At 38.6% G+C, this 24,290-nt stretch overlaps 1 protein-coding gene across 2 annotated transcripts in view; it reads left to right on the forward strand.

Annotated features, from left to right (window-relative positions):
- The first annotated feature begins 1,931 nt into the window (after positions 1 to 1,931).
- The window catches only part of PRTG (protogenin), a 128,907-nt gene continuing 106,548 nt past the window's right edge, over positions 1,932 to 24,290 (forward strand). For both annotated transcript variants that reach the window (XM_045449661.1, XM_045449662.1), the window contains exons 1-2: positions 1,932 to 2,194; positions 4,397 to 4,699. In XM_045449661.1, coding sequence (XP_045305617.1) covers positions 2,101 to 2,194; positions 4,397 to 4,699 — 397 coding nt within the window. In that variant the 5' untranslated portion in view covers positions 1,932 to 2,100. The remainder of the gene's footprint in view (positions 2,195 to 4,396; positions 4,700 to 24,290) is intronic.

A 24,290-nucleotide genomic window follows, 5' to 3' on the forward strand; every position in this document is an offset into this window, starting at 1 on the left:
CACCTAACACGGGACAGTAAATATATCAGAAAAGTTCCATAGGGTTGTTCAATCTCATTACATTGTGTGTGTGTGTGTGTGTGTGTGTGTTACACATATCACATATATTATTTTATTTCATATTGGATGCAATGCTATGTTCTTCTCCAATGCAACTCAAGGTGCAAAGCCATCCTATAAGAATCAAAGGCCTCTATGATCAATTAAAATGTTAAAAGGAAGGCAAAGTGGCAGTTTTTTTTAAAAAAGTTCTCCCCCTGCTTTTTAGCTTATCTCTCCCCACCCCCAGCCTTTATACTTCTGATTTAGTCAAGAAAGAGAGTATAAAAGCATCTTATTAGCAATTCTTATGCAGGAAATGTGAGCACTTGGGGTCAATTGAAAGGAAACTGGGAGAAGGGGGAGTCAAGAGGAAGAATGTCATACAATTAGACAATTTAGTTTAGCCACACACAGTTAAGGTATCATGTAAATTTGCGTAAATTTCAGATATTTAAAACATCCTTGCAAGTATTTCGTTTTATTGCCTCTAAACACTTTTCCCTTTCCATGAACCTTTACTCTGATGCTTAGAAATAGTTCTAAATTCATCTAAATTATTAGGTTTTGGAGGCAGTATAGTTAAGGGTATTACTGTTTTACACGGGTTAAAAATTGTTAAACAGGCTGATCCTTATTATAGAAAGCTTCCGGGGAAGGTAGTGCTGCCCTCCCAGCAGATGTTCTAAAACTGTTGATCCTCCCCCGCCCCCTTTTTTTCATAAGGAGGATTTGGGGAACATGCTATAGGCAGTGTGTTGGTGTCTTAGTGACAAAAGCTAGATTTCTGTCTGCAGATTTCATTAAGGTTAGCTTTTAGCCTGTGCCCTCATCATGTGCCACAGATTTAATTTTGGATTAGCAAGTGCTAATCCACATGGAAATGCTCTCTATGATCCACATATGTTTAGCAACCTGATTACATTTTTAAATGTACCTTTTAACTCCTCTTGTTATCCTTAATTCTAAGAGATGTGAACAGATTAATAATATTTGTGTCTTTCCTGGTCAGTTTAACTTCTAACCAGGTAGTCTATGGAAAGCCTAGTCCCCCAAAGCAAGCCCAGAGAATCTAGAAATCTCTTGATCTCGGCTCAACTTTTAGGACAGGCCTTTTGTATTCACCGTTCTCACGAATTAAAGGACTTGACTAACTTCAGATACAGATAGTAAAACGTCTCCCTAAAAGGTTAATTATTCATTTCAGGGTACTCTTCGGAGATGTTTTAAGCCAGTGCTGCATCTGATGGGGGCAGGGAGGGTAAAAGCCATCCCCAAATGGGGCTTAGCACCCGGAGATGCCTCCAGTCGAGCTAACAAATCTCCGAAGTGGGAATAGTCAGTTTTCCCTCCACAGGGCCTCGGCGTGTGAGGGAAGGAGGGGGATGGGCAGGGGGCCATCAGGGGAAAAGTCTCCGGCCTTTCCACGTCTCTCAACACCATCCCTCCCCCCACCCGCCTCCTCTTTCCCCGAATCCTAAACAAGCGGGAGGGAGAGGGGCCCCGGGGGATGGCCGGACCTCGAGGCTTGGCCTTTGTGGCTCTGTCCTCGACGGTGGCGGGCAGGCAGGGGGGCGGGGCCGCGGCCGGAGACCCTCAGCCGGGGCTTGACCCCCAGGTGCATTGTCCGGCGGGGCCCGCCCCCTCCCCGCGGGGCAGCAACAGGGCCGCCACTGACCCCCTCCTGCCGTCTCCATCCGCCGGCCGCACCGACCTCGCGGTCCCCAGACCAGGGGCCAGATGTAGAAAGTAGTCCCAGGCCGGCAGCGGCGGCGCTGTCCACTCCGCCGCCCCCGCCCCCTCCAGCCGCCGCCTCACTCCGCCCCCAGGCCGGACTCTCGGGTCCCCCCCCGCCTCCCGCGAGCGGGTGTCCGTGCGCCGGCCTCGCCGAGACCACAGACACCCGTCGCCGGCCGCGCAGTGCCACGCCACGCCGGACCCCGAGCGGGAAGCCAGCCTGCACGCGTCCAGCCGCGGCGCGGGAAGAGCCCGGAGGCGGGGGCCGGCAGGAGGACAGCGGCTGCAGGGCGACCGGGGAGCATGCCCGCGCAGCCCAGCTGAATGGCGCCTTCTCTGCGACCCCTCGCCGGGCTGCGACCGCCAGGGATGCTGCTCCGCGCGCTCCTGCTCCTGCTGCTCCTCGGCTCCGGTCCAGGTGGGAGCGCTTTCTTTTGCGTGTCTCTGCGCCTGTGGGGTTGGAGCAGGCGCGAGTGGGCTGGGGAAAGAGGAAACCGGGGCGGGGGGTGGGGGGTGTTGGGGGAGCGAGCGGGGTCCTCCGCGGTGCGCTGACCACCGGATCCTGCCCGCTCCCTGCAGCCAGTCCGGAGCCCCTGTTGGAGGCGCGAGCGGCTCGCGGGCGCTGCGGGGGCGCGCGGGCAGAGCTGTGGGCGACTGTCCTGGCACACGCCCCTCCTCGCAGCGCTCCCTGAGCCGCAGGCTGCAGGGCCGTGGCGCCCGCTGTCCACTCATCCCCCTTTCTCCTCGCGCCATTGTCCGGGCTCCGGCCGTGTCCCAGCGTCCGCTACCAGCCGCAGTTCCGCGCCGCCCGCCCGGGCCGCCGCGGCGCACGTGGCTTTATTTATATTGTTTCCTTAGTGGCAGCCTTGCCACGCAGGGGGCGCCGCGGTTTCTCGCGGCTTCCCCTTTTTGCAGTGGGGTTTCCTCCACGTTTTAGGGCTGGGGGAAAAAAATGGGTGAACTCAGCGTCCAGGTCAGCGCCCCGAGTGCCCCCATTTTCCAGGATCTAGATCAAGAGAGGAGGAGACAGGAGGGGTGGAATTGGAAAGACAAGAGGGTTGGAAGGTGCGTGGCTGATTTCTGCTCTGGAGGGGAGGAAGGTATTTAAAGAGGCCCCCCCCCCCCCCCCACACACACACACATCCCACCCCTTGTAGCCAGGTGTTTTGGGGCAGGGCCTGAAGTGTGTACGAACGTGAAGATTCCTCCAAACTCCAGGTTAGCCTTGTGCAAACTTGGATGAACTAATTTTTCTCGTTTGTGTCTGTGTTGGTTTACCCTCAAAGAGATACAAAGTGTAAAGTGGATGTGGTGGTTGCAGGAGACGGGGAGGAGAGATGTTCAGGAGAACGGGTACAGGTTACAAACCCCCGACTTTCCTCTTCTCTGGACGAATTAGTTTTTGTTAACACGAAAAAAGGATCAAAGTCAGATGTGACTCGGAAACACAATGGGCGCCTTCCGGAGCGGTCCTCGAAGCGCCGGGCTGTTAGGGTCGCTCGAGTAATCCCAGGCATACGTTAGAGGTCCGCAGCCGTAGTGTGGGAGCGTGACTAGTGTGTAAGTTTCCCGAGGACCTGCCTTGATGAGAAACAGATCAATCCCGGGAATTTGTAATCATGGATTCAGAGCATCAGAAGAAAGATTGAATGTCCCAAAACTCCTAACACTCCCCAAGCAATATGCCAGACTTTAGCTGGCCTTTGCACCGAATGCAAGAGGTGACAGGGTATTAGGTGGTCATTGCATGCCTTCTCCTGGCAGGGACAGTGTGTATGCTTAGGATGAAGCCTTTCCTCTTCTCATAAAAATGTGTATTGGTTGATTAAGCAATCTCCTATCCCTGTTAGACTGTTAGGACCAATTAGTCACACACTTTTTTCCAGCAGTTGGTGGTTCTAAAAAAAAAAAAAAAAGAAAAGAAAAGAAAGAAAGAAAGAATAAAAAGAAATAAAAGTTGTCTAATCCGATCACCCCCTGAGTACAATCACCAAGAGTTACCAATATTTCAAAGTTGACTGTCCATTAAATACCTACCTTACTCTGCAGATAGTAAGTAAATTGTTCTCTTTCAAGGAGAGGAGATAGAGTCTTTGCTGTAAAAGGACAGATATAAAGATGCAAACTTGTAATTTGTCACAAAAGATAAACGTACTTCCCAAAGGAGTAGGTGCCAAGGGGTCCAAAACACTTCAAGGGACAAGGAAATAAACTTGCTTGTTCACAGAGTTGGAGTTTTGCTAATGATTTCTTGTAAAATTAGACTTTTACGACTTACTCTGTTCAAGATCTTTTTGACAAGCTTGTAAAAGTAGCAAACAGCTTGTGCTTTCCTGATGATTTTGATACTCTAGCAAGGAACTTGAGAACACGATTCCTACAAGGCGGAGAAGATCATGAAATCTTCCCTATGCTTTTAGAGTGGATGTAAAAGGTGATTTTCTGATTTTTTGAAAAGGTTTACTAAAGCTTAGATTGGTTTATTAAGGTATTTATAAGGTAACTAATGTGGTTTGTTAAACTTTGTCATGTTACACCCTGCATACGTGTGTTACCATTGTGTGTTAAGAAATGATTTTATACCTATAATTCTGGATATGCGCCCCCTTTTTCCTTATAGGAGTGTGGTGCTTTAGTGAACTGTTTTTTATAAAAGAACCACAGGATGTAACTGTCACAAGAAAGGACCCAGTCGTTTTAGATTGCCAGTCTCATGGAGAAGTTCCCATTAAGGTCACATGGTTGAAAAATGGAGCAAAAGTGTCTGAAAATAAACGGATCCAGGTCCTGTCTAACGGCTCGTTATACATCAGTGAAGTGGAAGGCAAGCGAGGAGAGCAGTCTGATGAAGGATTTTATCAGTGCTTGGCAGTGAACAAATATGGAGCCATTCTTAGTCAAAAAGCACATCTTACGTTGTCAAGTAAGTATTTAAATTCTTCGTTGTTTGACACTTTTCATGGCTACATTTTGATGATATTTTTGATACACTATGTGCTAACCCTGAAAATCACACAAACATTAACAATTACCTGGAGTAGTAGTTGATGCTAACTAAAGCATGCAGAAAAATTTGAGAAAAAATAAATAAATTTGGATGAGTGATTAAGAACAAAAGTCAGGTTAGGTTTAGATGGCCTGCTTCGTAGATGGCCCTTGAGTGCTAAATCTTTCTTAAAGCCCAACCTTCCATTTCTCCGAGTGCTTTAAGATCACTCATGTTGCTTTTTAATTGTAGAGAGGGCATTGGCCAGTAATTCTCAAGCCTTTGAAGTATTCCTAGTCTTTTTCTGCTGGGAAAGAAAGAGGTTAAGGCCATTTCCATATTATGCTTAATGGATTTAAACCAGATCTTGCCCCCTTTATTCCAGTTGTCATAAAGTTTGCTGTCTAATGATTTCCTTTGTATGAACAGCCCCATCAGATCAGCCATTTGTCCAAGTGATCCAGTGGTTGGTGTCTGACCTGATATGTTGGGTGTAAAGATGGGCGTAGGATAGACGGGGATCTCCTTGTTCCCACTGAGGCTTTCCACCTTCTCAGGGAATCTAACATGCAGCACTCAAAATGACAATAGGCAGTGTAAATCTTAAAATAACAACTGCATCTTAAAAACAGTTTTTACAGGCATCCTAGTTACATTCTTTTGTTGATCCACAAAAGATAGATTTTGTGCTACACCAACAAATTGATCATTTACAGGATGAACAATAGGAAGAGGGAGCTCTTAAGATAAAAACTTAAGGAACTAGTTTCTTCAGGGCCTACACAGTTGAAATTTAGGGAGGTATTGGCAGGGGTTTTCTAGGTGACTCACTATGCCATAATAGTGTATGGCAATGTATATGCTACCGTTGTATTAGTATTTATTTTACTTGTGCAATAATGATTAAATGTAGAAAATAAGTTGCAAGCAAGTATGTTTATATTGAAATATGTCAGAAAAGTAGAAGAGTTTCTAATTTTAGCCCCTCCCCAGAGTAGCAAAAAGCTCAGAATTTCTGATAAACTTTCTCTTTTGTTTTCCATGATCAGTGGCCAGTAATCATTTTGTTGTCAAGTGATGTTTTTTTTCTGTACTGTGCTGTTTTCAGGACAATGTGCTTTTTATGCTTATGTTTGGTTGATTTAATTTTTGTGTAACATAAAGTTGTTCTATTGAGTTGTAAATTTTTCACCTTTTCAGTGTTGTGGAAAATGTTTCATCCCCAGGAGCTGTAGCTTGTATTTCTTTCCTGGAGAGGAGAGGAACAGGATAGAAAGGTGGAGGGAGGCAGATGGGCCTTGAAAGGATGAAGCATTTATCATGACCACACACTATTTCCAGGACCTCCTTAGAAGCCTGACAAAAAAAAAATTCTAGGGCACCGAGAAATACCTTGAACACACACACAGCTTTGAAGTCTGAATAGCATAGTGAGTGTTATTAACAGTGAAACAAATTTAGTGCTGGCTTTTTGAGCATCTTTTGATTTTTGTAACTTTGTAAAAAATAATGGATAATAAATATTAGATGTGAATCATTTTGAAAGCTGTTGTAGTGAGGTTGTTTTCATATAATGAATAGGGGAAAAAACCTTTCTAGTGAAACTATGTAGAACTTTGCTTTGCTGTTAAATGTCAACTGTAGTCAGTTACAGGGACCACACTTCATAGGCACACATTTTATTTAACTCTGCGGAGGTATTTTGCTAGGACATTGCATTCAGTATTATAGATTTAAAATTAATGCATGCATGGTGGTTTTAGATTTCCCTTTAGAAATTTGAGACTTCTTTAGAGATTCTGAATTCACAAAGTTAGTTTTGATATTTAAGAAGCAATGTCCAATGATGTGGGCTCAAATGACTTTATCCTATGTTCAGAGTAAAGACGTTATACATATTAAACAGGAAGAGGATAGGCATTAAATGGACATTCTGTTTTGCTTTTTTTTTTTTTTTAAGCTAGTTCTCCTAGTTATTGATAGCAGCAGGGTGCAAGTGTGTTCTTTTTATTTTCTAATCAAAGATTTGTCAGCAAACATATCTTTTGGCTCAGAAGTGTAATAATACAGTGTCTGAAACTCTAAAACTTTAATCTGCACAAGTTTAGATTTTTAACACACGGGCAATCAAGTCTTGGTTTCTAAACTTAGGAACTAGAAGCTGAAAGTTGCACTCTAGGCAAGAATTCCATTATTCATGTGTAAATTAGGAATTCACAGGGTTAAAAGGTTAGAAACTGGCCAGGATGAGGTTTACCCTTGTGATAAAGAGCAGATGACCCTCATTCATTGGCCAAAGCTTTCATGTAGCTCTTCTGCAAAGTTAGTTATTGCCATGAATTGTTCTTGAGGAATGCAGAAATTCAAATGTGAACAGGCCTTTCCTTAAGTGTCACTATGGAGCCTTATCTCCCAGGCACATCAGAGCTGGCTGCAGGGACAAGGTTCCTCCCCAAAGGCCTGGAGGCTTGCTTTCCTGTTGTTCATCCAAGCACAAAAGAATTTGTCTAACTTAGTTTTTCTAAGGCATCCCATTTTTAAAGGAAAGTATAGGGTTAAAGTAATATTTAGGTTTTTAAAAAAGATAATCCTTTTTATGGATAGGCATTTTAGCTGTTTTACATTTTCATGAAATTAGAATAGAAAGGGGAATGTGTGGGAGGCCCTTTTTCTGGTTGTATGCAAAGCAAGAACAGAGGATTAAGCGGTTTCCTATAAATTGCAGTGTTTTTAGCTTTTGGCAAATCGAATTTTCACTTTCATGGGTGCTAAATCTTCACTCTAAATAACTTAATTTAAATATTTTAGTAGTAAGAAATAATCTGTGGGCATTTTGATGTTTCTTGCATTCTTAACATTAAAGTAAGATAAATTTCATAGGAAAGCATTAGTGTTGTAAAATCGTCTCATATTTCAACAAGTTTAAATGAAGATAAGAGAAGAGACATTTGAGAGAAGTAAAGGAGGAGGCGGGTTGTGTTCTGTGATGTGTAAAAGACTGGCTGTAAGCTAGTGATTGAACAGGAAGCTAGTTGTTTATTTCCTTTCCATAAAAGGTGGAAATTGAAGTCTTTGGATAGAGGGAAAGAGAACATAAAGCTGGTTTATATTTCTTAGGTATTTCAGGACTGTTCACATGGGTGAAAAATAATTTTTAAAGTGAGTATTTGTAGCTGGAAGACCATAGTATTGTAACTTTATGATTTTTTTTTCAAAATTTTGAGGTTAGTTTTGGCATCTACAAAGTTGGGGTGGAGGAGGGGGAAGATGGTCTGTTTCTATACCTTTACGTGGCAATAGTGATTTCTTTTAAAAGGATGTAAGGATGTAGTTTGTTTTCCATGGATAAAATGTTTATCACTTCAATTTAAATGGAGATGACACTTGAGAGGTTTTTTGGTGTTGTTCTTGTTAGATTAATGAAAAACTGTTCTATGAGTGTGATTTCTGTTTTGAAGAGTAATACATAAATTATAACCCAAAGTTGATGTTGAAATGAGTTCAGACATATTGAGAACATTTAATGATTCACATTAAAAAAAAAAAAAAGGTGGGTGGTTGAAAAGAGAAAGATAAGCACTGGGAGAGTGTTAGCCTACGTTTTGGATTTTATTAATGATCAGGAACCCAAGATGAAGCTTTTTGCTACATTGTTACTTTTTATTGAGATTTGTAGGTGCTGTAAAGGGTAGAGCTTCTCTTACATGTGTGCAATTCACTTCAAGCTCTAATTCAAGAGTAGTAGCAAAAGTAAAGGTCATTTGATTTCAGAAAAATAAGACAGAACGGAGGTATTGAGAGAGACCAATCTACCAACACTGTAGGTAAGGTTTACATGATGCTTTCTGGGATCCGACGTCTTTAAAGAGAAGCGGTGATAGTTCAGAAGTGTATGTTTAACTTAAAATCTGACCATCTTAAAATTGCTTCAATCAGAGAAGTAAAAGCACATAGAGTTCTACAGGCTTATATACGATGACACTTAGTTCTTTAAGTCTGTCTACTTAAAAGGTTTATCAGGTACCTGATAATCTCTGGGTAATGGAACCAGTTTTTCCCACTTTGCACTTGATTAGTGAGGATCATTTCTCATCTTCAGAAACCTGTAACACTATCTCACTGTTGTTCAAAGTTGTTGGATTTTTAATTTTATAACCAAGCAGGATCCATTAAGGGGTATAATTATGATTTGCTTTAAGATGTATATAAGTTTGTTTATTTCTGTCCAGCCTCTTAATGGAATTTTGCAAGGGCATTTGGTATGCCCTCTTTTGTCAGCTATCTCTGATTATTCTAAAGAAAGGGTCTCACTCTCAGCTGTTGTTTGCCAAGGGATTTGTTGTCATTGCTCCTGAATTTAACAGCTGGGCCTATTGATGGAGTCCAAAGCAATTTAAAAGAACACCAAAAAACCAAAGAACAACAACAAAAAAACAAACAAAACACAAAAAACAACCAAATCTTTTAAGCAAGGTGTTAGGTTGAAGGAGTATTTCAATTAATAAATAAATGTATTTGAGGTTACTTTTTTGAAAAGCCTAATATTCCTAGCTACAATTTTGAGAGGTGATTTTTCTCTCTCATAGGCAGATTTGCTCACTTAGGATTGATTACTTTCAGCTTTTAAATTGGCATTTTCTGTGCTCGCTTTGGCAGCACTTATACTAAATTGGCATTTTCTATTTATATGAAAAATAATCAATAATGTTGGCTATTTTGTTGAGGATCATGCTTGAATTTTAAGAACAGCTGTGGTTATGGAGATGTTTTAAGAGAAAACTTAAAAATTGTACCCCAGCTTAAGTTTTCACTTTCAGTCAAGACTATTTTAATACTTCTCATTGTCCAGACTCTTTAGTAAAGCATTTTTTTAAATCATCATTTAAATTTGGTAAATAAGAGAGTAAGAAGAAGACACAGTTGTGATCACTGAACAATAAATATTGGCAGTTGCCTTAACATGATAGTCTGCACATAGCAGTCTCACAGCCAGCAGTTGCAAAAAAGGTAAAAACGTACTAACTTACCTTCAGTGGCTGTAATTCTGTAGCCAAGTGAATCGCTCCAGGGATATGTATTGCAGAGAATAAAGGTGTCATCCTCACAAAGGTCTCTGACACTAATCTGACAAATACTTTCCTGACTTTTACATTCCTTTTTTCTTTTTTTCACCTCTGGTTCTCAGAAACTGCTTTTGATGAGCTTTAAAAGCAAAATTCTTATAGGCTGAGCAAAAGGCATGACTTAAAAATGTTTATTCTTTCAGTTTCTGGAGGGTTTGCCCTTTATGCATGTTTGTGTGTATTTGTCTGTGTATGTATATGTATGTATGTATTGCTTTAGCATTTGTGATTGGATTAATCAAGTGACTATTGGAGAATACAATCATTATCAGGGTTCTGGTTTCAAACTTGTATCCTCACTGGGCTTATTTCTAAGGGACTGATGGAAGGGAAATTTTCTTTTAAAGATTCACTTTATGAAATGATAGTAAATCCCAGTTTAGAATAGTGTGATTGTTTTTGTGTGTGTTTTTTTTAATGATGCTGCTTTATATAGACTGCTTTCTCTAAATCATATTCTTTTGGAGTGATCCTCCACAATGGCCTTTGTATTATTTTGTGGTCTTTTTGGTACTACTCAAAATGGATCTTACACTCCACCAACCTTAAAAAACAATAACAACAAAAAAGATACTGTATTTCCTGTGGATTGCATTTCTCAGGGTTTATCAGCTTTGGTGCGATTGACATTTGGGGCTAGGTAATTCTTCATTGCGGAAGCTGCCTTACGCAATGTCGGATGTACATCAGCATCCCTGGTCTGTGCATACCAGATGCCAGCAGCACCCCTTCCCAGTTGTGAAAACCAAAAAACGCGTGTGGGAAGCAAAACCACCCCTGGTTGAGAACTACTGATGTTTCTGACAGAGGTGGAAAACTTTCCAAGTGATACTGGGCCATTACTTATTTTAATGGTGTCTGTTTTATGCTTGATAATCTACTTTTTTGGGGTGTTAACAGCGCTAAATTTATTGATTGAAGAAGTAAGTTACTATTTTTAAGTATTGTGAAGGAAGGTTGATTAAGAAAAATGTGTTTGGGTCATTTTTTGTCTGAGTGTGAGTGATGTCGTCTCTCCATTCCTTATTCACACAAGGTACATTTAAGCCGGCTATTAAGACTTCACTCTTCTATAGGTCCATTCATTTTGATTGTAGTATTTAGATCTTTTCTTGAGGATATCTAGTCAAAGAGTAAATGCAAATTGCAGTGAACCCTGTTTATTCAGTGCATTTTATTTTCTTGATGTGCTGGGCATGGTAGTTGAAAAAATACGATAAATCTCCATGTGTGGTAAATATTAAAAAAACATCTTTTGTGATGATCTGCATGGACACAAGTAAAACTGTATGAGGTTAACAGCCCAGAGAATAACATTTGCTGTGTGGTAGGTGGTTCTTTGAGTGAATGGTGAACAGAAATCTTTTCAGCTGACTCAACAGTACCAGAGACTGACTTTGGGCAGAAACAATTTAACTTTCTCTAGATAATGATGTAAAGATGGTACTGTCTTGAGAGGGAATCAAGGGTAAGTAAAGGGAAAATAAGTAGACACTATACTATTTTAACTAGCACACAGAAAGTTGCAGGCAAATTTTGAGTGGTTATTATGAAGTACTTGTTTTAGATTACTTAAGAGCAGTGGGTGGGGATTTCATACTCTTCATCTTTCTCAAAGTATCACTCTTTGTGTTTGGCTTTCGTTTTGGTTAGCTATTTATGCTAGTTAATATTGCTGTATGCAGTTGGTCGGCTGTAGGGCCAGTAGCCACTGGTTGCCCAAGTGGCCATTGAGATGGATGAAGGAGGGAGCATAATCTTTTCATGAGTGGCTCTAGTGCTGAGCAAGGATGGCTGAACATTAGCTTTGTGTGTTCTACTCCAAAAAAAGTGCTTGGAGCAGAACAAATTATCAGTTCAAATTAGAAGAGAAAAATGCACATTCCCTTATGTTTAAGGAAAATAATATTCATGTCAAAATAGAATTTTAGTGTTCTTAGTTCTTGTTTTCTTATTCTTGTAGTCATTTCATAAAGAAACTATGAAGTTGACAGGTGCCAATAACTTGTAAATATTCTTAATGCTGCTATAGATTTGAAATGAACCAAGCAAGCTTGGTTCTAACTTTATTTTTTTAATATTTATGTACTTATTTTTGAGAGAGAGAAAATCCCAAGCAGGCTCCATGCTATCAGCGCAGAGCGCGCCACAGGGCTCAATCCCACGAACCGTGAGATCATGACCTGAGCTGAAATCAAGAGTCAGATGCTTGACTGACTACCCACCCAAGTGTTCCCCTGCTGCTATATTTTTCAGTTCAGTTGCTCAGAGCAGTGGTGGAAAAGCAGAAGGACAAAAGACCAAAAAACCAATCATTTATTTCTTCTCCATTGCTGGTGACTTATATGACTGTAGACAAACCACTTAATCATTCTGATCCCTACCTGTCTATATGTAAAACTGGGTAGTTGGGGGAAAAAAAAGGAGGGGGGGGATGGATGTTGAGCAACACAGTACTCTTATTTTTTTAATTCGGTTATTGTAATTCTAAGTAAATGGCCAATAAATTATATTTTTTACAAGACTGAGTCCAATCATACATTGTAAGAGAATGATTTAAGTCATTGAGAGAAAATTAAAACAGCTTGACCATTATTTAACTTAGTACTTTTAAGAATTCATAGTCTTGCCATGAATCATAGGGGAATCTGTTTTGGTGGGTGGGGGGAGTCTTAAACCAATACTGATTCATTTGAATTAGTACTATTTTTAAGTACTATTTTTAAGTATTTATTTTATAGAAAAATAAGTTACTTTGGCAGTGGGCAGTTCAGAATAGTTGGGCCCTTTGAAGGTTGGCATAGTATATGAAAGATGTAACTTCACAAATTTGTCTGGTTTTGTTAACAATTAATAGTGTATTCTGATATTTATTGACTCTGTTTTAAAAAAAATAGTGCTAGTTTCATCTTAACAGCTTTGCTAGTATATTAGTGTTTTAGTAGAAATAGATTATGCTGCCTCCTCCCACCCACCACCAATTCCTATTAAGAATGATAAGGTTTAATTTTCCCCCCAGCCTTCAAACTGAGTTAGCTTGAGTCCCTCTGATTGGATTTAAAGTAACTCCAATTAAAATATTGACCTCAAAGTGAACACATAATAAGAAAAAAATGCTTTGATGTTGGTATTGCTGTTTTGGTATTTCTTTTTAAAAGAGAGATGACAACTTTTTAAAAATAATTTTAACAGTTAGATATATTTACTGGTTTTTAAAAATAAAGCTCATTTTTTTATGTGTTCAAGAAACATATGCTTAACATATGTTTTGTATGTTAAATAAAGCTCATTTTTACATGTTCCATGCTGTCCTAGTAATACTTTTATCATAATTTTACTTGAGGGATCAACCTCAGTAAAGCAGCAAGGTTACCAAAAAGTTTCACCAGAATATTATTAAAGTTATCCCAGTGATGGAATACGATTTCTTCAAAACCTGCAAGGATCTTTACCTGGATGATTTGCCACGTTTTTAGACATCTGTGATAATATATGAAAGGTAGTATACCAGTAGGAGAAACTTGGTGAAATTTAAGTTTAATTTTCAGTCCACCAGATGTCTGCTTGGAAGCTATGATATTTAGGGAGAGAATTTTACTGCTTAGGAAATGGTACACTGAGAAATTACAAGTGAATCCACAGTTGGTCAGTAGAGAAGTGACTGATTTCTTATACTAGAATTGACTCTTCTCAGGACAAAAAGAAGCTGACAATCAGAAGTTTCGCCCTGTTAAACAATTTTCAGAAGGGAATGACATTTTTAAAAAATGGAATGAAAGACCAAGAGAAAGTACATTATTATTTTTCTACTGATTTCCAAACTTTTAAAGACTTGTTAAGATACTGGCCATGAGCATTTTGAAGAGATAAGATTTTCTGAAACCTATAGTCAGTAGAAAGTCCTTGCTCCCTAATTTGTCTTGTGGTATCATTTAGCGTTCTTTCAACATGAGTTAAGATCACACTTGTAGTCATAGAAATTTCTATTTCGCCAGTAACGATTATGAAGTTGGAAGGAGTACCTTGCCCAGGGGTACAGATGCTAGATCTGGGACCAGAGCTCAGGTTTGCTTAGAGTCTAGTCATGAATTTGCAGTGTTTAAGTTAAAGATTTTCTGGGACGCCTGTGTGGCTCAGTTGGTTAAGCGTTCCGACTTTGGCTCAGGTCATGATCTCACGGATCATGGGTTTGAGCCCTGTGTCGGGCTCTGTGCTGACAGCTCAGAGCCTGGAGCCTGCTTTGGATTCTGTGTCTCCCTCTCTCTGTCTCTCCTCTCCTGTTCTCGCTCTGTCTCTCAAAAATAAGTAAACATTTAAAAAAAATTTTTATCCTATGTATTATGTGGAAATGTATCCTTCTATATTCAAATATATTTCATCTAGTCCGGAATATAGAAAAGAGAATGGTAATGGAACTGACCCTGAGATTAAAGACACTTCTTTAATTTCTTAATATTTATTTTGAGAGTATGACTTTGGGGTGCCTGGATGGCTTAGTTGGTGAAGTGTTTAACTCTTGGTTTAGGCTCAGGTCTTTATCTTGTGGTTCATGAGATCCAGCTCCATCTGGCTCTGTGTTGACAGCATGGGGCCTGCTTGAGATACTCTCTCTCCCCTTGTCTCTCTGCCCCTCCCCTGCTCACGCTCTTTTGTGCTTGTGTATCCTCTTTCTCTCAAAAATAAATAAATAAACTTTTTTTTTTTTAAGTATGACTGAAAAAAAACAAAGTATGACTTGGGGTGCCCTAACGGCTGAGTCATTTGAGCATTTGACTTCTGCTTAGATCAAGATCTCTTGGTTCCTGAGTTTGAGCTCCCCCATTGGGCTCACTGCTGTCGTGCAGAGCCCGTTGTGGATCCTCTGTCCCCCTCTCTCTCTGCCCTTCCCCTGCTCACACACCACACTCTCTCTCTCAAAAAAAGAAAAGTATGACTATCAATGTGCAACTCACCCTTTACTACAGTATTTGTATAAGGTTTTGTTGTTGATGGTAATGTAGTAAATAGGCAATTTTGAAATAAAATCACTAATGTGTTTCTATTTAAAATGTCCTGTAACACTTCATGGAATTTCTTTTCCTGTGTATAACCTCAGTGCAGTGAGATTGACTTCCAGTCCTTTTAGAAGTTTGGCAGTTGTTGATATATTTGTACAAATGGAAGTTTGAGCTAAAGCAGTGGTTTTCAATGTATTTTTAAATAACCTCCAATGGAGTGAGGCTCTTTCATAGTCAAAAGGTTGAGCTTTGGAGTGTCTGGGTGGCTCAATTGGTTAAGTATCTGACTTTTGATTTCAGCTCAGGTCATGATCTCATGGTTTGTGAGATCCAGCCCTGAGTTGCGCTCTGTGCTGACAGTGTGGAGCCTACTTGGGATTCTCTCTCTCCTTCTCTTCTCTCTCTCTCTCCCCTGCTCTCTGTCTCTCTCACACACACACTCCCTCTGTCTCAAAATAAATAAACACTTAAAAAAGAAAAAAAGGTTGAAATTTAAATAAATGGTTGATTATGTGTCATTATTATTATCTCCTGGAAAGGTGGGCATAGTGATAGCTTATGTGTAGCATGGAAATTTTTTTAGTAGCAGTTTTATTGAGCTAGAATGCATAGATCACAAATTTCACCTTTTGAAAGTGTTTATTATTCTTTGGGTTTTATGCATCTGTCACCACCGTCTAATTCAAGAATATATTCATCACCCCAAAAAGAAACCCCACACCTCCCGGTTGTCCCTTCACCTACACCCTGGAACCACTAATCTAATTTCTCTCTCTGGGTTTGCCTATTCTGGATGTATCATAAAAATAGAATTGTACAGTTTGTGGAGTTTTGTGTCTGGTTTCTTTCACTTAGCATAATATTTTCAAGGTTCATCCATGTTGTAGCATGTATCAGTACTTCATTTTCATGGTTGAATAAAATTCCATTGTATTATGCACAGCATTATATTAGTCTAGTCATCTGTTGTTGAACAATGGATTGTTCCTTCTTTTAGCTCTTGTAAGGAATCCTGCAGTGAACATGGGCATACAATTATCTGAGTCCCTGTTTTCACTTCTTTTGGGCATATGCCTAGGAGTGGAATTGCTAGATTATATGGTAATTCTACATTTAACCTTTTGGGGAGCGACCTAACAGTTTTCCATAGTCCCTGCACCATTTTATATTCCCACCACTAATGTGCAAGGGATTTAGTTTTTCCATGGCCTCACCAATACTTGTTATTTTTCTTACTATTATTATTATCATTATCCTATAGTAAATGTGAAGTGTTGTCTCATTGTGGCTTTGATTTGCATTTCACTAATGACTAGTGATCTTTTCGTGTATTTATTGGCCATTTGTAAATTTTTTTTTTGGAGAAGTATCTACTGCCCTCTTTTAAAAGTAGGTTGTTGATTTTTTGTTGTTGGGTTGTAGTAGTTTTTGTTTGTTTGTTTTACATATTCTGGATATTAAACCCTTATCACTTTTATGATTTGCAAATATTTTCTCCAATTCTGTATTTTGTCATTTCACTTTTTTGATCACTTTCTGGTTAATGTCCTTTGATGCACAAAGTTTTTAATTTTTATTAAATCCAATTTATTTTTTCTTTTGTTGCTTATGCTTTGTTATACCCAAGAATCCATTGCCAAATCCAGTGGTAGGAATCCAACTTCACACTTTTGCATGTGGAAATCCAGTTGTCCCAGCACTGTTCACTGAAGAGACTATTCATCCCTTGTTTTTATTATTATTTTTTTATTAAGAGAGCACAAGCAAGGGAAAGGGGCAGAAGGAGAGAGAGAGAATCTTAAGCAGGCTCCATGCTCAGCACAAAGCTGGATGCAGAGCTCGATCCCATGACCCATGAGATCATGACCCAAGCAGAAATCAAGAGTTGGCCACTTAACCGACTGCATGACCCAGGCATCCCTATTCATTCCTTATTGAATGGACTTGGCACCTTTGTTGAAATCTATTAACCACAGACATGTAGGATTTATTTCTGGACTCTTGCTTCTATTCTGTTGGTCTGTATGTCTGCCTTTATCCCAGTACCATACTATTTTGATTATTGCAGTGTGAAGTAAGTTTTAAATTAGGAAACGTGAATATTCCAAATTTGGTCTTTCTTAAGACTATTTTGACTGTTCATAGCCCCCTGCAAGTCTACGAATTTTATGATTGGCTTCCCATTTTTTTTTTTAATTTTTTTTTCAACGTTTATTTATTTTTGGGGTAGAGAGAGACAGAGCATGAACGGGGGTGGGGCAGAGAGAGAGGGAGATACAGAACCGGAAACAGGCTCCAGGCTCTGAGCCATCAGCCCAGAGCCTGATGCGGGGCTCGAACTCACGGACCGCGAGATCGTGACCTGGCTGAAGTCGGACGCTTAACCGACTGCGCCACCCAGGCGCCCCTCCCATTTCTGCATAAAAGAATCTTAGAATTTTGATTTGGATTGCTTTGAATGTGTAGAAAACTTGGGTAATACTGATATCTCAATAATATTAATTATAATTAATTAATAACAACATATTATTGAAAAAGTCCATGTATTCAGGTCTTTATTTTCATTCAGCAGTGTTTCATAGTTTTCAGTCTGCAAATCTTTCACCTTTTTAATGAAATTTATTCCTAGGTATTTTATTCTTTAAGATGCTTCTGTAAAATGGAATAGTTGACTGCTGGTGTGTGTAAGCACAATGGCTTTATGTGTGTTGATCTCATACCCCATAACTCGTCTGAATACATTTATTAGCTTTAGTAGCTGTCTTGTTGGAATTTTCCATATATAGAATCATGTTATCTGTGAACGATATAATTTTACTTTTTTTTTTTTTCTGGTTTGGATGCCTCTTATATCTTTTTCTTATCTAATTCCTCTGGCTAGAACTTCTAGTACAGTGTTGAATAGTCTGCACTTCCTGTTCCTAAAGCAAAAATATGACTGTTACCACTGCAAAAACTGCAGCATCTGATGGGAAAGTGCTTATGTGTGGTACATACAGGTTACTAACAAGGCTTACCTCAAACAGTTTTGCAGAACTTGTCAGAAGTCTTGTAACTCTTACCAAGTGGAAAATATCACCTGTCAAGTAAATCAGATGTTTGCATTTTGTACCTGAATTGGATGGTGGTAGAGTTTTAGTGTATGGGTATTTTTGTAAAAGAGGCTAGGTTTCCAGTAACCTCAGGTTTTCATTACTTTTCGGTAGGAGTTGTAGAAATAACATTCAACTGGAATATGGAGCCTCAGTGTAAGTTTCCTTCTGCTCTTAAAAATCTTGGTCATGTTAACCTCTTAAAATTCTATTACCTCACTTGCCGTGTGGAAGAATGATTATCTGCTACTCAGAGTCTAAGAGAAAGCAAACTGGGTAACTGGTTTCTAAAAAATACATATATGTATATATATATGTATTACATACATATATGTATATATTTTCATACATATATGAAAAGCTTTCTGTGTTTCACCATTGAGTATGGTGTTAGCCATGGATTTTCCATAAAATCCATTTATCATGGTGAGGAAGTTCCTTTATATTTCTAGTTTTCTAGGTATTGTATGACGGAAAGGTGTTGGATTTTTTCACGTGCTTTTTCAGTGTCAGTTGTAGTGATCATAGAGTTTCTTTCCTTGTTCTGTTAATGTTGTATATTGATTTTTTTTCTGTTTAACTACCTTGAATTCCTGGGATAAATGTCACTGGAATAAATCTCACTTGGTCAATACAGTCTTTTAAATATGATATTAGATTGTTTGCTAATAGTTTCTTGAGATTTTGCATCTATATTTATAAAGATGTCTGTAATTTTCTTGTGATGTATATCTGGCCTTGGTATTAGAGTTGGGCTCATAGAATGAGTTAGGAAGAGTTCTTTCCTCTTTGTTGAGAGAGTTTGTGAACATTTGTGTTAATTCTAATTTAAATAATGAAGCCATTTGGTCCTGGACTTTTCTTAGGTGGGAGGCTTTTGATTACTGGTTCAGTGTCATTACTCATAAGGCTATTGTGATTTTTAATTTTTGAGTCATTTAGATAATTTGTATGTTTTTAGAATTTGTACGTTCATATAGTTTATCTAAATTATAGGTGTACAGTTGTTCATGATATTGTCTTATAATCTTTTTTTTTTTTGTAAAGTTGGTACTAATGTCCTCATTTTTGCTTCTTTATTGCTTCTTTTTTTTCTTTGTCAGTCTAGCTCACTATTTGTCAATTTTGTTCATCTTTTCAAAGAACCAGTTGTTTCTGTTGATTGTCTTTGTTGTTTTTATAGCCTCTATTTTATTTATCTCCATTCTAATCTTTATTCTTTTCTTCCTTCTGTTAGCTTTGGGTTTAGTTTTTATTTTTTCTCATTCTTAAAGATGTAGTTAAGGTTATTGGTCTGAGACTTGTTTCTTATTTAATGTAAGCATTTACAGCTACAGATCTTCTGAGCACTGCTTCCACCAAAACTCCATAAGTTTTGGTGTGTTGTATTGTCATTTTCATTTGTCTCAAAGAACTTTTTTTCTTCTTTTTAAAAATTCTTCTTATTGGGACACCTGGGTGGCTCACTCGTCTAAGTCTCAGTTTTGGCTCAGGTTATGGTCTCATGGTTTATGAGTTTGAGCCCTGCATTGGGTTCTGTGCTGACAGTGCAGAGTCTGCTTGGGATTTCTCTTTCTCTCTTTCCCTCTCTCCCTCTCTCTCTGCCCTTCCCCGGCTTGCTCGCTCTCTCTGTCAAAAAAATAAACATTAAAAAAAAATTGAAATTTCTTGTTAATATTTCTTCCTTGACCCATTGATTAATAGTGTGTTGTTTAATTTCCATTTGGCATGTGAGTTTTCCAGTTTTTCTTCTGTGCTTGTAATTGGAGAAGATACCTTGTATGAATTTAATCTTTAAAAATGTATTGGGACAATTTGGTCTGTCCTGGAGAATGTTCTATGTATACTTGAGGAGAATTTGTGTTCTTCTCTTACTGGGTAGAGTGTCTTTATATGTCTATTAAGTCTAGTTAATGTACAGTATTGTTCAAGTCCTCTATTTCCATATTGTTCTGTCTAGATGTTTTATCTATTGTTGAATGTGCTGTGCTGAAGTGTCCAACTATTATTATAGAACTATTTATTTCTCCCTCAATTCTGTCAGTGTTTGATACATTTTATATATATATGTGTATATATATATAACATATATATATTTTATATTTTTATACATGTATGGCTTTATATATACATGGATCAACTCTGTTGTTTGGTGCACATATGTTTAGAATTGTTGTATGTTCTTGATGAATTGACCCTTTTATTAGTATGTAATATCCTCCTTTGTCTCTTGTAATGGTGTTTTACTTAAAATCTATTTTGTCTGCTATTAGTACAGCCACCAGCTCTCTTTGAGTTATCATTTGCATGGAATATCTTTTCCCATCCTTTCACTCTCATCCGATTTATGTCATTGGCTATAAAATCAATCTCTTGTAGACAGCATATAGTTAGATCCTGGGTTTTTTAATCCAGTCTTCCAGCCTCTACCTTTTGATGGAGACTTTAATCCGTTTACATTTAATATATTTACTTATAAAGAAGGATTTCTGACATGTTGCTGTTTATTTCTGTATGTCTTGTACCTTTTTGTCCCTCCTTTCTTCCTCTACTACATTCTTTTTGGTTTTAGTTGATTTTGGTTAGTGAACCATTGTGACTGCCTTCTCATTTCTTTTGGTGTATATATTTAGGTTTTCTTTGTGGTTACCACAGAGATTACACTTAATATTCTGTATCTTAACAATCTAGTTTGAATTGATGCTACTTTAATTTCATTCTCCTGTGAAGTTCATTCTCTCCTTTTATGTTACTGTGATACATTACATCTTTATACATGTGTGCCCAGTAATAGAGATTTGTAATTATTTTTATACATTTGTCTTTAAATTATGTAGGAAATAAAAGTGGAGGTACAACCCAAAAAATAGAATATTGTTGACTGTAATATTTCCCTATTTAGTTACATTTATTGGAGATCTTTATTTCTTCATATGGCTTTGAATTACCATCTACTGTCCTTTCATTTCAACCTGAAGGACTCACTTTAGCATTTCTTGTAGGGCAAGTCTAGTGGGATAAGCTGCCTTAGCATTTGTTTATCTGGGAATTCTTAATATCTCCCTCATTTCTGAAGGACAATTTGGGTATGGAGTCCCTGTTTCACAGTTTTTTATGTCTCTTTAAATATGTCATCCAGCCCCCATGGTCTCTGATGAGAAATCAGCTGTTACTCTTATTGAGGAAAAGTAAGATGTGACGAGTTTCTTTTGCTGTTTTCAAGATTCTCTTTTTTTCTTGCAGTAGTTTGATTATAAGTATTTCTTTGTGGATCTCTTTAATTTATCCTACTAAAATTCATTGAATTTTGTTGGGTAAATTCACTTCTTTCATCAAATTTGTGAAGTTTTCAGTCATTATTTCTTCAAATATTCTGTCTATTCTCTCTTTCTCTCCTTCTCTCCTCCTTGTAGAACTCTCACAGTGCAGCTTTGCACAGTGGCGGTATTGTAGTCAGTGAGGTTTATCCGGGGCGTGATTATTGGTAATATAAGTCTCACAGTGCATATTATGGCCTGCACAGTGGGGTCCCACATGTCTCTTAGGCTCTGTTCACCTATCCTTTTTTTTTTTTTTTTTTTTGGCATATCTGTATTTTCTTCCCTATGGCTTTTATTTTTTTTAAGTTTTCATTTAAATTCCAAGTTAGTTAACAGTGTAATATTAGTTTCAGGTGTACAGTTTAGTGATTCAGCACATACATACAACATCTGGTGCCCATCAAAATAAGTGCATTCCTTAATCCCCATCACCTATTTAATCTATCCCCAACCCACCTCCGCTCTGGTAACCGTCAGTTTGTTCTGTATAGTTAAGAGTCTATTTCTTGGTTTTCCCTTCTCTATTTCCCTCTATGATTATTTGCTTTGTGTCTTAAATTCCACTTATGAATTAAATCTTGTGGCATCTAACATTTAATGCCAGATAATAATAGATAATAGCAACTGTGTGGGGGGAGGATCATTTTCTATGCACTTTATGTGTATTTATCTAATCCTTATTATAATTTTATGTGATAGATACTATCATTTTCATTTTAAAGTTTGAGCATCTGAGGAACAAGATCTTATTCATTGCTGATGATTTTGTCTTTTCTTTCATGATTTTAAGTATTTTTATTATCTTACAATTTCCTTCGACTGTGCTATTACCTCAAGTTCTTGAGGTGTCAGCCTCCTTTTCATGTCTGGTAATTTTCCCTTATGGCAGATTGTTTCCTTATGTGATTTTTAATTTTTGATTATGACCTCATCTTCGGTAAGGCTTACTGTATCCTATATTATGGAACTCTTTGTTTCTGTTTGGTGCCCCAATGTTCCACTGGTCACAAACCAATTGTGGTGTTAATTCTTTGCTGCTCTACATTAGTTGTATACATTTACATTTTACACAATTCTGTGGTATAGGCCAGGGGTTTATATTTGTCATGGTAAACATTTTTTCTCATCAGTAATAAAGCCTCCTGATTGCTAATCTGGCTGGTCAGTGAGTTTTTCTACTGACCCTTTGTCTAAGCACGGTCAAGATCCCAACTTCAAGTCTCCATTAGTTATGTTGTGATGGAACAATAGCACTTCCTCTTTCCAGAAGCCTGTAGCCACATCTGGAGCATCATGACACCAGGCCAGAGTTTACTACTCTGACCTTGACCTTGAAATTTCGTTAGTGGTGGTGATATTGTTTTGAATATGTTCTGTGCAGCATTTCTAGGTGTTTTTAAGTGGGAGAGAGCCTCTATGTTCCCTGTCTACTGTTTTGTAAGGAATGAAATAAGGATGGAGTCTTAAAGAATCTCTTTGTACCTTATAAACGACATGCCTGATGTTTGAGGACTTAGTTCCTAACTACCTAAGTTCACTTCTCTGTATAATCCTAGCTCTCTTCATTTTAGTTTTCATCATTCCTCCTAACTGCATTTCTGTGTTTCTTTACTATCTAGTCCCCATGTTAGTTAATGGGATTTTTCAGTGACCTTAAGTGATACATCCTTCTACTTCCAGAGCCCCAAAATACTTGGCATTTGTAGGCACTAAAATACTTGCTGTTTGAGAATTTTGTGTTTAGGCTTATTTATGATTTAGGACTATCATTCATTTCTTTGACATATATTTATTGAAAGCCTACTCTGCTAGGTCCTGAGAATGCTGCGGTTAATAAAAATAAGTCTCTGACTTCACTGATTAGTTAAGGAGGGAAAGGAATTCATACATAAGTAATAACTAATATAGTATGGTTGTGCAGTAGTAGAGTGTGCTCCTAGCAGAGTTATATATGTGATATTATTTTCCCCAACTTTTTATGTCGAAAATTTTCAGATCTACAGAGAAGTGGAAGGATAGAATGAACAGCAGAATATCTTTCACCTAGATTCCCAGCTGTTAATTAACATTTGCCGCATTTACTTCATCCTTCTTTCTAAAAAAGTGACAGACGTCATAACACTTCACCTCTAAATACTTCCTTATGCATCTCTCAGTCTGGGATAGAGAGTGAGGGGCACTTAAGAACAGGTGCTTGTGGAAGTGATGTCTAAGCTAAAATTTAAAGGAAAACTAGATTTTAGTTAAATGAGAGGAGTGCATAGGGCAGTAAGTTACAGTAGTGAGAAACAACATGGTATGTGTGGAATAATAAGCTTTTTGGTGTTGCTGGAGAGTAATTTCAAGGAAATAGTAGCCAGAAATTCAGTTGGAGATGTGGGCAGGATCCACTCAAGGAGACTCATTATATACCATATATCATTTTAAGGAACTTGCAATTTAATCCATGAATGATGAGCTGCAGAGGATTGGATTGGTCAGTTTTTTAGATCCTACTAGAGTCTGGGAGGAAGACAGAAGTCAGGTGAACAGGGCTAGAGGCAGATTGGAGGCTGTGATAGCAGCAGGGTGAAAGCTTATAAGGGCCTGGACTGGAGCAGTGATAAGGGGATGAAGGAGAGAGAGAGACTTTAGGTTATAATTAGGATTAAAAATTGGCAGTACTCACTAGATGTGGGGAATAAGGGAGAGGAAGAAGTTTGGGATGATGTCAGTATTTCTAGTTTGGGTAACCTGGTGAATGGTGGGCCACCAACTAAAGTAGAAAACACAGGAAGAGGAACTAATACAGGGATCAAGGTTATGAGTTTGGCGTGGAAAATGCTCATTGTAGGTGTCTGTGACATGTCTACATGGAACTGGTTAGCAGGTGGTCCAAAAGAACAGTTGGGAGTCAGGAGGGGCATGGTATAAAGATACTGAGTTGAGCATCACCAGTTATTAAGAGGAGTTTAACTCATGGGTGATTTTGAGCAGGATGAGTGTGCAGTGCAAGA

This window comes from Leopardus geoffroyi, chromosome B3 (genome assembly GCF_018350155.1).
Source record: "Leopardus geoffroyi isolate Oge1 chromosome B3, O.geoffroyi_Oge1_pat1.0, whole genome shotgun sequence".
NCBI lineage: Eukaryota > Metazoa > Chordata > Mammalia > Carnivora > Felidae > Leopardus > Leopardus geoffroyi.